We start from the raw sequence: 14,731 nt of genomic DNA, 5'->3' as shown, positions 1-14,731 counted from the left end.
CTTGATCCGTTTGGGATCGGCAATTGGGGGGAGCGAAAGAAAGTTCGGGGCTATCGGTACCCGCTCGCGCCCCGATGCATCCGTACATTTGCGAAAAGGGTCGGCTCGCGCTTTAAACTCTGGACGATGTCGATCATATGAGGTAAGTTAACCCTTTGTTTCTATTATTAATCAGGTAGCGTGAATTGCATAATGCTGGGCGCGACATTACAAGCAGAAGGGCGTAAGAACCCCGGTCCCCCCTCTTCCTCCACACAATTGCCGGCACTCCCTGCTCCGGTCCTTCACCGCCCCAGTCTGGGCGGTTCGGAGATAAGGTACAGGTACAACCGCGCTGTCTATGCAGTGAGTGGCTGTCTATCAAACTGATTACTGCGTTATGTGTTGCGTAGGGGTACGCGTCTATATCTATATTACCGAACCAATACTACTAAATTCGACCTCTCTCGTCATCGCTGGCAGATCCGATTTGGATGGAAGGAATCGCGCCCTCCGACACAACCACCATCGGCGGCTGCGAGTCCCGAGGCGCCTCAACGTCCCCCTCGGTCGCCGTGGCCTTCTCTCGCTTGAGCCCGCGCAACATCTGGCCAATCCGCGAAAAGACCGATCCCAAAGCACGATAGACAACCACGACGGGACGTCCGACCACCCCGGCCACTTTTTCATACCAGATGTCGGGGCAAAGTCGCACAACCACCGCCCATGGCAGGGATATGACTGCCAAGAGTAAGCAGATGGCCCATTGAGTGCCGTTGATGCTGGTAATGGAAAACGCTGCCCCGCCGACAAAGATGATGGCAATCTGCGCCCCGACCATCACGCAGTTGATCCCGATGAAGAATTTGTTGCGATGAACACCCTCGAAGATGTTGAACTTGTTGTCGAGTCGCCTGTTATTGAACTCGTTGAAGATCTGCATCCACACAAATGTGTTGAAGACCATCGTGTCAACTACGAGATCGCTGTAGTTCAGGATTTGACGTCCCGCATAATGCAGGATCAAAGTCGTCGCCAGTTGGAAGATGGCTTGCCCAATAATCATCTTCCACATGTTGACCGTGATCAGGGGCGCTGACTTGGGCTGCGGTGGACGATCCAGAATCTTCTCGGTCGGCGGGTCTGTAGCCAAAGCTAGCGCCGCGAACGTGTCCATGATGAGGTTCAACCACAGAAGCTGTACAGCAGTAAGTACTGATTTCATCTCTGGGTCAGAGACCGAACTGATGAACGCCAACAGCACCGCGGTGATGTTGACTGTGATTTGGAACTGCGAGTATGGGTCAGTCAAAGTATTTCACCACTGTGGAATCAGTGCCTGCTTACCTGAAGAAACTTCTGTACTGCATCGTTCACAGCCCTGCCCCATTTCAAGGCAACGATGATTGACGCAAAGTTATCATCCATCAACACAATGGAGGATGCTTCCTTTGCCACCTCAGTGCCAGAAATACCCATGGAGAAGCCCACGTCTGCTGCCTTCAGAGCAGGGGCATCGTTGGTACCGTCACCGGTAACAGCAACCGTCTCACCGCGTTCCTTAAGGCGCATGACCAGAATCCGCTTGTCCTCAGGCGATGAGCGTGCAAGTACCTGGAGTCGGGGGAGTGTCTGGTCCATCTCTTCATCATTGAGTCTCCTGAAGACTGGCCCTTCCATAATGATACCATCGGTGTAAATTCCACACTCGGCTGCAATAGCCTGGGCAGTCACCACATTGTCTCCGGTTACCATCCTGACGACGACACCGGCAAACTGTGCCTTCTTGACGGCTTCCGGGACGCCAGGTCGAACGGGGTCCTGTATACCAACAAGGCCAAGGAAAACAAGATTATTAAGCACAGAAGCCAAGTCCACGTATCCATCAATGCTGGTGATCTCAGCTGGAGGCCACTGACTGAAATCTCGGTACACAAGACTGATCGTTCGGAGAGATTTGCGCGCATATGTGTTGATCGTATTGCTGAGTACACCGATATCCGACTCCGACAAAACGCTGGTAGTCAGTTCGCTCGAGGCCAGGTTGGTAGTGACGACCTTACTGGTGCAGCATTCGAGCAAAATCTCCGAGGCACCTTTGATCAGCAGTCGGTATTCCCCTGTATGGCGCTTGACGACTGCGCCCATACACTTTTTGGAAGAATCGAATGGCATCATCTGGACCACCTGCTCATCTGCACGGGCTTGGGACAGAGACTGCATTCCAAGGTGTTCCTTGGCTAGTGTCAGAAGTGCCGTCTCGGTTTTTGACCCAATAAATGTGGATTGCCCGTCTTCATCTCCTTCGAACGCGGTTGAGTTGATGGTCACCGACTGGATGATAGCTTCCTTTGTAGCCGCTGTTAGGCCGGAGGCCCACTGAGACACTGTCTGGGTTTCGGGCCCCTTGTTGTCTGGTTTGTCGAAACTGGTCGATCCAAAGGTCCCTGCGACCACGGTCATCTTATTTGTGGTCAAAGTTCCCGTCTTGTCGGTACAGATGGTTGTTGCATTGCCCATCGTTTCGCACGAGCGGAGGACACGAACGAGATTGTTCTCCTTCAATAGTCGCTTCGTGGCAAATGCCAGGGCCAGCGTAACAGCCAGTGGTAATCCTTCGGGAACAGCAACCACAACAATAGTGATAGCCACAATAAGGATATCGGTGAACTCGGCAGCTTTCTCAGCTGGGATCTTGTTGTTCGTTGGTAATCCCGCTAGGAAGCGAAAGAAGAGAATGAAGAACAGAAAGACGGCGGCGCCTGTGCCAAGCTTCGCGATGGCCACGGCCAGTCTCTCGAGCTTTGCTTGCAAGGGTGTCGATTCGATATCTGTACGCACAGACATCATGATCTTGCCGAAACTAGAATGGACGCCCACAGAGGTGCATACAAATGTCCCAACACCTTCGAGAACCTTGGCCCCTGAGATGATGAAAGGGTCGAGGTTGTGGGCTGGTCGGCCGCTTTCGAGGATATCCATCACTTGCTGGCCGCCAGTCTTCTTGATCGCATCAGACTCGCCAGTGATCGACGACTCGTCGCACTTCAGATCGTGGCCACCGATGAAGATACCGTCGACCGGGATGAGGTCGCCTGGCTCCAAGTGCAAGACGTCACCGACCAGAACATCATGGACATTGATCATGTACGATCTTCCTGATCTGATGACCTTGATCTCACGATCCTCTTTCTTCTCATTCAATTTGACGAAAGCGCGCTCTTTCTGCCAATCGTTCAATGAACCAACCACGGTGACAATAATAATGGCGATGCATATAGCAACTCCTTCCACCCACTGCAACAGTATATCGTCAGTATCAAGCCAGCAGGGTGGGAAAGGTGCTAATTTTAACATACATCAACTGGAGGAGGGCTTCCAGGCGGGTGAGGTCTTCCAAAAGTCTCATACAGGCCAAGTGACAAGGAAATGACGGCCGCTCCTGTCAAAACCAAGATGACTTTGTCATTGTAGGCGTTCCACATGAGTCTCCAAAGTCTAGGAAAAGATACGTTAGCTCACTGATGCTCAGAGTGTCGAGCATTCCAAGGTGACAAGATTATAGCGTCTGGAAGACGAGGGTAAAAACGAAGGAAGAGTAGTAAGTTTGAGGAAAAACAGGTGACCGGTCAGGGACTACGTTTGTTGACTTACGATGTCGCCTTCTTGGCAGGCAGGACGTTCTTTCCATAAACTCGGACACGGTCAGAGAAGGCCTCAGGGCTGGCCCCGTTGTATTCAGTGGACGCCTCATGCTTAATGTTCTGAGTTGCCTCTTCAAGCGTGATCCGTTGTCGTGGGGACTTTTCATCCACGCTGAGCCCTGTATGGATATCGGTTTGCAGGCCTTGCTCGATCCCGCGCAAGCCGCCCAGGGCCTTGAATACCTGAAGCGACTTGGGGTCGATCAGCTTGTTGAGATGACCCGGGCTGAACGCAAAGGGGTTGTTCTCGACAATGAAGTCGCCTTCGGTCCCTGGATCTGGACGCAGCGCATCCTCTGGTTTGAGGGTCGTCGCGACACTGGAAGCGCGACTTCGGTTGCTAGGGGTTAGAAAGGGGTTTGTGTTTGTAGGTGTAGGTGAGAGGAAAGGGTTGGAGACGGTTGACTGGCGGGAAGGTGTTCGCTCATCCTCAACATCGTTGTTTGGGCCCAGGCGGGTATTGACTTGAAGCGTTGGTGGCGCTAGAGTATGCTGTCGACTGGCCATTGTAACGAATAAGGGATACTCTACCAAGAGTATACCCGATTTGTCTTGTTGAGTATGCAACGTATAGTAAAGAGTGCTTTCATCAGGTACTCGGTGATGTAAGAAGGTGTGCCGTTTATCCGTGTCCAAAGCGAAGGCCTCCCAAGGAAACGGCAGAAGATGGATACATTATAAGCAAGGCCTTCTGCGCCGCCTTGAGGCTTTTGGGGGCGGAAAGTGATGACGGTCAAGGCAAAGAGGGCCAATGAGTCGGGAGGCAGGGCAACATCGACCAAACGATTGACATTTTTCCTAAGCGACAAGTGCGCTTGGCCGACCCGCTGCCTAAGATGCGCCATACATGACTACTTAGGTACGCACATGAGCTGGGCTCGGGATTGGGCCGTTTGTGAAATTACGGAAGCAGGCTGTGCAAAGAGGAGGTGTCGAGGTGTCGAGGTGTCCAGCTCTCGCTCACTCATGTCCGGAGTGGGTGGTTGCCAGCAGGCGCAAGAAACATGAATCGGCCTCATCAGGCCTTGGCTCTTTCCCAGGTGTAACTAGCAACCGACTGCTCCTACCAAAGCGTGGCATGATCCCAGGCGATCCGGAGGCAGGAAAGGCCAACGACGGGTCGCAAAGGCATTGAGGCCTTTGGCTGTGGCATACGTACTTTCCATGGCCACCGGTTTGAGGCGGTGTAATGTCAGGCACCTTCGGATGGTGCGTGGATTGAAAGGCACAGCTGACAGGAGTTTGGCCACCCGACAACTCGGATTGCATGTTGCATGGCGGGGTGAATCAGAACCGATCAGGAAACGACAGAAACCCTTTTCGGCTGGGATTATCTCCGCGTCGGGGAAAGGCCAAGGTGAAGAATTGCGAGTCAGTCTGGAACGCCAGCACACCAGACAGAGAGAGAGAGAGAGAGAGAGGCCGAGACTTTTACAGCTTGCGAGCGCCAAGCGCTGGAAAATGCACGTCGTTGAGGCTGTGTAGTTTTTGCCTGATGGGAGGCCCCGGAAAGCGGAAAGTGGGGTGTATCTTGGCCAAAAAGCGACCTACTTAAACCTTATCCGGCCAACGGCCAATCACGAGGCCGCCGTGAGCGATATAAGGAAGTGGGTCTCTATCAGATTCCTGCTGAATACAGCAGGTCGGTCTGTAAGTCATCAGAATCATGCACATAGGCGACGGAAATGAAAGAAACCTCGAGAGTTTGATATTCCGAGATAGCGTCGCTGCAGCCAGTCGAATGAGCAAATGGCCCGCCTCTATCCGACATGGCTCGTTTTAACCCGGCTGTTCTGGGCCAACTTGGGAAGGAGCCGATGTGGAAGAGAAGACCAGAATGAGCCAAAGGACGCCAGAGCCAATGGATACGGAATCCGAGGCCACGGGTCCTGTGCATCAAGAGTTAGTTCCTTGTATGTTTCCTGCATTGGGACCATCGTGATGTATGAGCCAAGAAGCGGCGTTGTCTTAGTCCTAGGTCATGGAAATTCAAGAGAGCGTTTCAAGTGGCGGGGGTTGGGTTAGAAAAAAACAATAGGCGATGCTACCTCACGTACGTTGGAGGCCTCGATGGGCTATGCGACCTTGGCATGCGCCCTCCGTTTGGTCGTTGTTTCAACCGATTATGTATCCACTGCGGGTCGGTCTTCAGAGTGTAGGCGTGTACCGGCAGTGCAAGGCATAGTATGTATGTTATGTGTGTCCTTCGTACAGGAGTGAGAAAAGTAAGGTCAAAACGATTGAAGCATAATATTGTTTTCCCCAGCATTGCTTTGATGCCAAGTTGACCCATCGGAAGCGAGAGACCCACAACTATCAGGTCGCCCCGAAGTCTAGCAGCCATGAAGTATGATTTATACGATTGTAAAGTTTCTGTTTACCTTCGATAACAGAGGGATTTATATTTATACACTTGCAATGATATGAAGTATCTGTTAGGAATATGATCGTCTTGGCCAGTTTCTCCTGACCGCCTCCTGTAGAAGGCGTATGCAAAGGGGGAACAACAGCCAGAAAAGGAAGCAATAACGTCATATCATGGCATACAGGAAGTCGCTTCCTTGTTTCAATGTCTTGGAAAACTATCCTCGAAACTGTTACTAGTGATGAATCATATCCTGCCCAGGCCAAGTCCCCCGGATCGCACACCACTGCAGCAGCTGGGCTAGCTCTTCACTAATGTCCTTGGCCCTTGGTATCTCGTGGCCCCCGCCATGGTTATAGACCTTTCGTATGTAGGGATCGCAGAACCCCGCCAGCTGGATCGATGCTGGCAGCCTGGGGTCCTTCTCGCCAAAGACGTGCACCGTGGGGATTCTGATCTTGAGCTCGGCGGGGATCCTGTTGAGGTTGAGGCCGAAGCAGTCGTCCGAGTCGAACTGCGCCCTCCGCACGACCGAGGCGTAGTCCGTAAGTTGCCACCGATCCCTGGTGACTTCGGCCGTCGTCTTCTCGAGGAGCTGCTTCTTGGTCCGAACATCGAGATCCTCGACCTCCTTGGACACATGCACTCCCAGATTCTTGAGGGCCGTGATGGGAATACCCCCGCAGATGAACATGGCGAACTGGAAAGGGGGCGGTGCGTTGGGCTCGTACCACTGCTGGTAGAGCATGTAGCTGGAGACCAGGGCGCAGCCCTGGGAAAACATCAAGACCCCGTCGTATGGCCCATTTTGCTCCAGAATTCCCCGCAGCCACTTGTGACCGGCGCGGATGGCTTCTATATCGGTCCCCTCATAGAATGCATAGTGAGGCGGCTCGTAGAAGAGCGGTGTGTCTGGCGCCGGCGACGATGGTTGCGGCCCATCTACGAAGTCAAACTCGAACTCCGGGACCACGGTCTCCAACTTTGAACGCAGAGAGGCTGTCCAAGTTAGTTAGTGGTTGTGGGGACTTGAGGCAGTGCAAATACCTGTCTGTGATTTGAAAATCCGGCCGCTTGTCCCTTTGCCATGTAAACAAAGGATTTTCATATTGGTACTGTTATCGAGACTTGGCCTTACCGGCGTGAATAGTATCGTATTTGACAGTAACTTGATATTGATGAATAGAAACTTGATTGTAATTGCCCGTTTGCCCAGTTGCAAAAGGCCTTCCAAACAAAATAGCAAGAAACCGGACATCCGAAAACGCTTCACGGAGCTCCGGCCGGCTTACCGAGCACGTATCATTACAAGTAGGTTTTTGCCCCGTGGTCAAATCATGCTTCATGCCTTCTTGGGAAAATGGTTATTCATTATCCTCATATCCTCTACTGTTTGATACATGCCGCGGAGCTCTCCTGGGAATACCCTCACAACCACATTTCCGGAATGACGGCTTACGATATCGACTGCGTAAAACAGACGTCTGTATACGAACTCAGCATCTTGCAACTGGCCTCGATTTGTTTTCCAGACCTTTGCCGCTGCAACTACCGAAAAAGGGGCAGAGTAGGCCGAACATGCCTCCATTTTGGCCGTGGGCTCTGATTGGTTGAACGCCACTATACACTGCCACCTCCCACCGAGCATCATGATAGGCTGAGAACCACAGAACGCCTCACACTATCGATATTGGAAAAATCTTGTTCTGTTCCTCATCTGATGGCGCGGCATTACGACTGAGATCAGATCCTGTCAGAGAAAGAGGTCGGACTCGGACTCGTCAGTGTATTGGTTAGTTCGGGGCTTGGATAATCCGCTAGTGCCGTGGTCTGATGCTCAGCCTCCGAAAACGATGCTGACTCGGGCCAAAACTGATACCTGATGATTTGATATGCACGCAATATGAAGTAGGATAGGTATTATGTAGATGCTCAAAATGATCACCTGATATACGGCGGCCAGGCCACCGAAGCATCCGCGAAGGGACGTGACTCGTCACCTAATCCGCGGTGAAGACGGACGTTGTCACCAACTACAAGCCCATACGACTGGAAAAACTCTGCCGAATGAGAAATAACATCCAACAGCCTGTTATGGGACTTATCTGAGAATGTTCTGTAGTGGTAACGCGTTGCGCCTTCATCCTATGTCACTCCATTATTTCTAAAAGTAGTAAAGGTTACATGCTGCATATAGTACGCGAGTCTACGTACGCTCGGGCAGAAGTCCGACTTAGATTTGGATGAGAAACGACCCCTACATCCCTCTGTCCGTCATATCCTCCTATCCCCTTGGATGCGAAGTACGGCTCAAACAGTGGGGATATCTTCTGGTCCAATTGGAATATCAGATATTTTCGGATTGCGAGAGTTCACGCCGTCGAGGACTTCACGTTGTGTTGTTACCTCCGCGGGTTATGTAGGTATCGAAAGTTGTCCACTGTTTGAGCCGTATTTCGCATTCAAGGGGATACGCGGGAGAGGGTTGTAGTTGTCGGTCCGCAACATTGCGAGAAAAGGCAAGTCTGTTTCAATCAGGTGTCTGTCAGGTGAAATAAGATGACTCAATCGGGCCAAGCAACTAATCCATGGCCTGTGTAGGAAAATTGATTGAGGGCGACCAATTCTGCAACCATCTCGAGTCAGCCGAAGCGCGTTCGAGTCTAGCATTCGCATCAACCACTCCCAAAGGCACATGAGTTTCAATCTGACCGCCAATCACGGAGTATCACTGTCTTGGGTTTCGAAGATTCAGACGGAGCGAGGCCCGCGGTTGAGATGGATGTCTCGTCTCAGTCGGCAGCAAGACGGGCCTTGAGCCAACCCCATCAGCGGTATATTATATTCCTGTGTCCAAAATGATCGACAGGCAATCGAATAGGCGGCGTACCGGACCTTGAGTTAATTGAAGAGCTTTGAGCGATAAGCGGTGGTGGCAGTCATGACTAACCATAGTTCAGTTCGTTTTTCCGCCAAGCATTCCATCGGCGACGAAAGCATCTCTGGTCTTAACAAGATCTTGCTTTAAATGTCGATCGCGAAATCAAAAGATGCCGGTTCGTGATTCGAACCCGATATGAAATAGCCAACGACTAATCCCACTTTGAGCGCGGTTGCGATAGCTTATGTACCTCCTAGGAGCATCCGGGACCAGAGCCTGCAACCGATCTTCGAGGGTAGAAGAGCAACACGGTCCCTGCGTTGATACTCTTCCGACGAACAAATCAGTGATTAAGGAGCAGCGTATCACGGAATCGATGGCAGCCGGATAGCTAGGCCTTTGGAGCAACCGGAGCTGGATGGCAGATCGGATTTGAGTCGTTCGTACTTGTCATTCAAAGCGCAGTCGATGCTGGCTTGCACCCAACCGGAGTTTTGGTCATTTAATTTCAGATTGTTGACACAGCCGAGCGTTAAAGTGAGGGGAGTATCCGAATCTGTCGCCGGTGTGACGCCAAGATGCCGGAAAGCGGTCTGAACGTTGAGCTGACAGCCTGAGATGGGATGGCTTTAGTGACGCAATTGCGCACTTCCGCCTGCAAGTACCTGGTTGGCTACCGCCGGTAGATGGGATCAAATGGAACCTACGCTACTTTATCCATCATTCCGAAGTTGAGGAAATCCATCGCTGCGATTTGGCACCTGCTTCTGCTTGTCAAACCGCGTTTTTTCTTCCGTCAATTGCAATGTCTCTCTCACCCGCAATTCTTCCAAATGCAAGCGCTGCTGTTCGTGATCTGCACGGATTGCCGAACCGAGACGAGTGGCAGATCAGATCTCGCTTGGCAAATCGCGCTCTCACGTGCAGGGCGGGGTACCGACACAGACACAGACAGACGGTGAAGGTGCTGGCCGCTGCACTGCAGGCACTTTGTCAAGTAAAACGAAGGCCCAGACACATCCGCTAGGCCGCCCCCAGGCCGCCCAGGCCCCCTCTCTTTTGGTGCTTGGGGGTCTTGGTTTCCCGGTTTTGGGTCATGGGTCTCCCGGGGCCTCCTTCAGATGATATGGTTTGAAGCCGTTCCATGCGCTATGCGACCCCAGGCCCAAGAAAAAAGAAAAACAATTTGCATCATTCCATTTCTAGGCGTGACCAGTTGCCATTCTCTCATATCTACCGCCAGCCCTTTGTTTAGCAAATTACGACTGTCGCCTTAACCTGTTCACTGGATCCTCCATGCAAGCGAACATACGACCTCATCTGATGGATCAATAGAACCCTCGCTATCGCCCCCATTTTTCCGATCGACCATGGCCTCTGGAAGACCTCAGCCAACGCGGACCAACTCCCGCCAGGCAGTTGATCATGCTCCCTTGAACCCGAGCGGCCTACGCCAGAGCCAGACGCTCTCTTCCACATCCTTGCACCGCGAGAACCAAGACGACGCTTATTTTGCCTCCTCGCCCGACGCGACCGACGTCCAGGACCACGAAGTCTCTCGACCCGGTCCGAGTTCTCCCAAGTCTCCCGACGAATCGACCGAGACGACCTCGCTGCTCCACGAGCATGCACACCCCGGCCCATGCAGTCATGGCACCTTTTCGCCCCGCGCCGAAAGCCCGATGGGTAGCAGCTATAAGACAACCGATACCGATACGGGCTCGCTCGCGGGCTCGGAGCAGGACGGCGATCGAGCTGCTAGGATCTCCTGGAAGAGAGCCCTGTCGGCCAAGGTCAAGAGCAAAAAGATGACAAGCTCCGGCGCTCTAGCAGAACAGCACGGATTTAAGGACTCGCCGCTGATGTATCTGTCATACTATGTTCCTTGTCTGATTTGGATGCGACAGTACAACTGGACCTGGCTCAAGGGCGACCTTACGGCCGCCATCACGATAGCGTCCATGTACCTGCCCATGGCGCTTTCCTACGCCGACAACCTTGCGCATGTGCCTCCGATCAACGGTCTATATGCCTTCGTGTTCAACCCGCTTATCTACGGTCTTCTGGGGAGCTGTCCGCAGATGGTCGTAGGGCCTGAAGCTGCAGGCTCCTTGCTGATAGGCTCCATCGTCAAGGGAAGCATCGACTCGGGAGCTGGTGATGACGATAACGGCGTCTTGCAAGCTCGAATTGCCGGTGTTGCTGTTGGAATCGCGGGCGCGACTGTGTTTATCATGGGAGCATTCCGTCTTGGCTTCCTGGATAGCGTGCTTAGCCGACCTTTTCTTCGCGGCTTCATCTCTGCCATTGGCGTCGTTATCTTCATTGACCAGCTCGTCCCCGTACTTGGGCTGACCAAGGTTGCCGAGACCGTACATGGCGTTCAGCATCCCAGCTCGGTGGACAAACTGAAGTTCTTGTTCACTCACCTCCAGGACATCCACAAGCTTTCCGCCATTGTCGGTGTTGCGAGCTTTACTGTCATTATGGTGCTTCGGTAAGTAGATCGGCCCAGTCTCAACCTGCTCGAGCTCACCATCTCACAGTGAAGTAAAAAAGCGTGTTCAGCCACGATACCCTTCTATTGCCTATCTTCCTGATCGACTTATGGTAGTAGTACTGTCAGCCCTTTTAGCATGGCAGCTGCAGTGGGACAAGCAAGGTGTTGCAGTCCTTGGAAGCGTTGAAGCTGCATCTGGCCAGACCTTCAGGTTCCAAAACCCATTTCAGCTCGAGCACATGCCACACATTCGTGAAGCTATGGGAACCTCCTTTTTGATTGGCATGCTTGGCTTCTTTGAGTCCTCTGTTGCCGCCAAAAGTCTTGGCACCGGCGATTCTATCGAAGGTATGCAGCTAAGCCCGAACAGAGAGCTCGTTGCTCTCGGTACCGCCAATCTTATCGGTTCTTGCTTCATGGCCATTCCCGCCTTCGGTGGATACGGCAGAAGCAAGGTCAACAAGTCCACTGGTGGAACAAGCCCTATGAGCTCCATCTTTGTTAGCATTATAACGGTGTTCTGCATCATGTTTATGCTGCCCTGGTTCTACTACATCCCGGTAAGGAGATCTTTCATATAATATGAGGAACAAAATCATATACTGACGAGTTTTAGAAACCTGTGCTTTCGGCCCTGATCATAGTGGTGGCATATTCTTTAATAGAGGAGGCGCCCCACGACATCTCGTTCTTTCTTCGCATCCGCGGTTGGACTGAGCTGGCGCTTATGGCCATTATTCTCCTGGTAACCGTTTTCTTCTCCCTCAACCTTGGTATTGCCATCGGTATTGGGTTGTCTCTTCTGCAGGTAATCCAGCATGCCACACGCCCACGCATCCAGATCTTGGGCCGCATTCCTGGAACGGAGAGATTCGAGAATGCCGAGGAAAACCCCGAGCACCTAGAGTTTATTGAGGGCTGCCTAATCGTCAAGATCCCGGAACCCCTCACGTTTGCCAATACCGGCGAATTGAAGAATCGCCTTCGAAGGTTGGAACTATACGGAACGAGCAATGCACACCCTGCTTTGCCGCGCCTTCGGCCCCATAAGAGCAACCGCAACGTCATATTTGATATCCATGGTGTAACTTCGCTGGATGGCTCTGGGGCACAGGTACTGGAAGAAATTGTAAGGGCCTACCGTGAACGTGGCGTGCGGGTCTTCTTCAGTCGCTCGCCTAGCAAGTCAAACAAGATCTGGTCCCTGCTCCAGCGAAGTGGCATTGTCGAATTAGTGGGCGGGGAGCGTCACTTTGTCCATGATGTTAAGGACGCTCTGCGTATGACCGAGTCGGAGGACTTTGAGGAACAGGGCGCATGCGCAATAGCTGGCGACAGCACCCCACTGTAGGATTGTCCCGCACCAGGTCGCACAAACGATTTCATGAAGTACACATCATGCTCGGCATTTCCAGGCGTAAGGTTTATCATAGCGGCTGTTCATCTGGACCGCATGTTTGCATGCACATATACAATAGAGTAGCTGGGTATAGCGCTGAGACTTCTTAAATGATACTACAAGCGTCTTCACGAACAAGTGCGTTCTTACCATAGGTAATGACCGTTTCGCTAGGTGAGTTTATTGCGCGAAGTCGAGTTACTGCACGGAAGAGGTTGAGGCTTTATGCCGATCATGGAGAATTGTTGTTGACATCAAACTTAGTGATCGAGATCTATTTCGCTAGGCCTTCTTGGGGCAATCTGAATAGCCATCTCTCGAATTCTTCGGCGCTCAAATCCTTGGGTATCTTGTCCACGCCCTGCTTCCATTGTAGCTTGCCACTGTATAGTGGATGGCCCTTGGGATTCTTGACCCAATCCATAGTCTGCGCCGCCTCGGGGCTGTCCTTGCCCTCGCACGCCACGGTGGCTTCGTAATCCCGTTCGGCGAAGACCTTGGCGCGCGCCTGGTCGCCGTTGGCAATGGCAATCTGGAAAGCGTCGTGGTAGGCCCGGCTGACCCAGGCGTCGGTGATGCCCTCCTCTTGTAGCAGCCGCAGCTTGCGCCAGGCGTCGTGCAGCATCGCCTCGGCATGCTTGACAATGCGCTTGCCGTCGCCCAATTTCTCGTCCAGCTCGTTGATGTCCTTTCGTCGCTTGTCGCTCGCGTCGCGCTTCTCGCCCGCGGGTAGGGAGCACGTCGCACACGCGCACACGAAGCCGAAGTGCTCTTTCAAGATGGTCTGGCGCTCCGCCCAGGGAACAGCGCCGGCAGGTACGTCAGCGTGATCTCCTCGCCCGCCGCGATGTCGCGCGCCGCGTGCACCGTCATGCGCCCCAGGTCCTTGCGCCACTTGTTTTGCGCGTTGGGCACGCAGGCGTGGTTGATGCGGCACGCGGCCAGGAACAGGCCGGCCTCGGTCGCGCCGCCGCCGCCCATGGGGTGCACGTTGGTGCTGGCGGTGCCCACGAGGGGCCGTTGGCCTTGTGGGCGTTGTCGAGCGTCAGGAACTCGCGCGCCTGGTCCTTGGAGGCCTTCTTCAGGCCCAAGGCAATGATCTGCGACATCGTCTTGACGTCATTCACCGTCGTCGGCACCACGAACAGGGGCTTGTCCGCCATGATCCGCTCGCCCCGCGCGATCTTTCGCAGGGCCACGGCGCCATACCCGGCCCCGGGGACGGGCTTCACCACCCACATATCTCCGCCCATGTGGTTGGCGGAGATATTGGGATCGCCCTTCTCCGGGGCCGTCGGCGCGGCAGCGGCGGAATCAGCGCGGGGCTTTTCGGGCTTGTCGGGGATTTGGAGGGCTGTGACATCCTTGCCGACGTCGTCGCTGTTGGGGGCCATGGTCACTACCATACAAATATGCAACTCATGTACGATGTATGTAACATATATATATCCGTAGACGGCTGAGGCAGGGCTAGACCGGGAAAGAGGTACAGGTCTCTAGCGGGGTGGCGGTACGATGAGGTACAATCTCAGCCGCTTCAGTGAATAATTTGCAACCTTGCATTTCTCCACATGGGGATATAGCCCCACCTCATGGGCTATTCCTTTAATTGCATAACAATCCTCCAATGGTCGCTTTTATTCCACAAAGGCATTCTGCCCCAGCATTACTTGCAATAACTCGAGCCTGAGCCTTCAATCGATGCCTTCAATTGAGACCTCAGTCGTCGGACGACAGCCATTTATGTACACGTTACTACCGGGCGATATTGAATTCCGAGAACGAACCGCTTCTTGTCCATCGCTCTCTACACCGTCCTGAACTGCCCTTGAGCGATTCGGTCGTCTTCGTTTCCATTCCAAGCTAGTCCGGGATTCAACGTGCCATTTGAAGACCATCTCAC

At 53.1% G+C, this 14,731-nt stretch overlaps 4 protein-coding genes across 4 annotated transcripts; 1 reads left to right on the top strand and 3 right to left on the bottom strand.

Moving 5' to 3' along the window:
* Positions 1 to 430: 430 nt before the first annotated feature.
* PG997_007858 (Calcium-transporting ATPase 2) lies at positions 431 to 4,190 on the bottom strand (the record flags this gene model as incomplete). The annotated part of the gene is made up of 4 exons (XM_066812173.1): positions 431 to 1,270; positions 1,327 to 3,276; positions 3,339 to 3,477; positions 3,634 to 4,190. 4 exons carry the CDS (start codon positions 4,188 to 4,190, stop codon positions 431 to 433), a joined length of 3,486 nt encoding a protein of 1,161 aa, XP_066667515.1.
* A 2,093-nt stretch (positions 4,191 to 6,283) lies between these two features.
* On the bottom strand, positions 6,284 to 7,156 carry PG997_007857 (uncharacterized protein; the record flags this gene model as incomplete). The annotated part of the gene is made up of 2 exons (XM_066812172.1): positions 6,284 to 7,047; positions 7,096 to 7,156. 2 exons carry the CDS (start codon positions 7,154 to 7,156, stop codon positions 6,284 to 6,286), a joined length of 825 nt encoding a protein of 274 aa, XP_066667514.1.
* A 3,143-nt stretch (positions 7,157 to 10,299) lies between these two features.
* PG997_007856 (sulfate transporter 4.1) lies at positions 10,300 to 12,780 on the top strand (the record flags this gene model as incomplete). Its single annotated transcript, XM_066812171.1, has 3 exons — positions 10,300 to 11,426; positions 11,476 to 11,989; positions 12,046 to 12,780. The coding sequence occupies 3 exons, from the start codon at positions 10,300 to 10,302 to the stop codon at positions 12,778 to 12,780; spliced, it is 2,376 nt and encodes a 791-aa protein (XP_066667513.1).
* A 322-nt stretch (positions 12,781 to 13,102) lies between these two features.
* PG997_007855 (uncharacterized protein) lies at positions 13,103 to 14,222 on the bottom strand (the record flags this gene model as incomplete). Its single annotated transcript, XM_066812170.1, has 3 exons — positions 13,103 to 13,612; positions 13,639 to 13,825; positions 13,882 to 14,222. 3 exons carry the CDS (start codon positions 14,220 to 14,222, stop codon positions 13,103 to 13,105), a joined length of 1,038 nt encoding a protein of 345 aa, XP_066667512.1.
* Positions 14,223 to 14,731: the final 509 nt, after the last annotated feature.

The sequence above is a fragment of the Apiospora hydei genome (assembly GCF_038363865.1).
Source record: "Apiospora hydei strain CBS 114990 chromosome Unknown utg000006l_segment0_segment0, whole genome shotgun sequence".
NCBI classification, from domain to species: domain Eukaryota; kingdom Fungi; phylum Ascomycota; class Sordariomycetes; order Amphisphaeriales; family Apiosporaceae; genus Apiospora; species Apiospora hydei.
The sequence above is the reverse complement of the archived record's forward strand: the minus strand, read 5'-3'. Positions and strand labels throughout refer to the sequence as shown.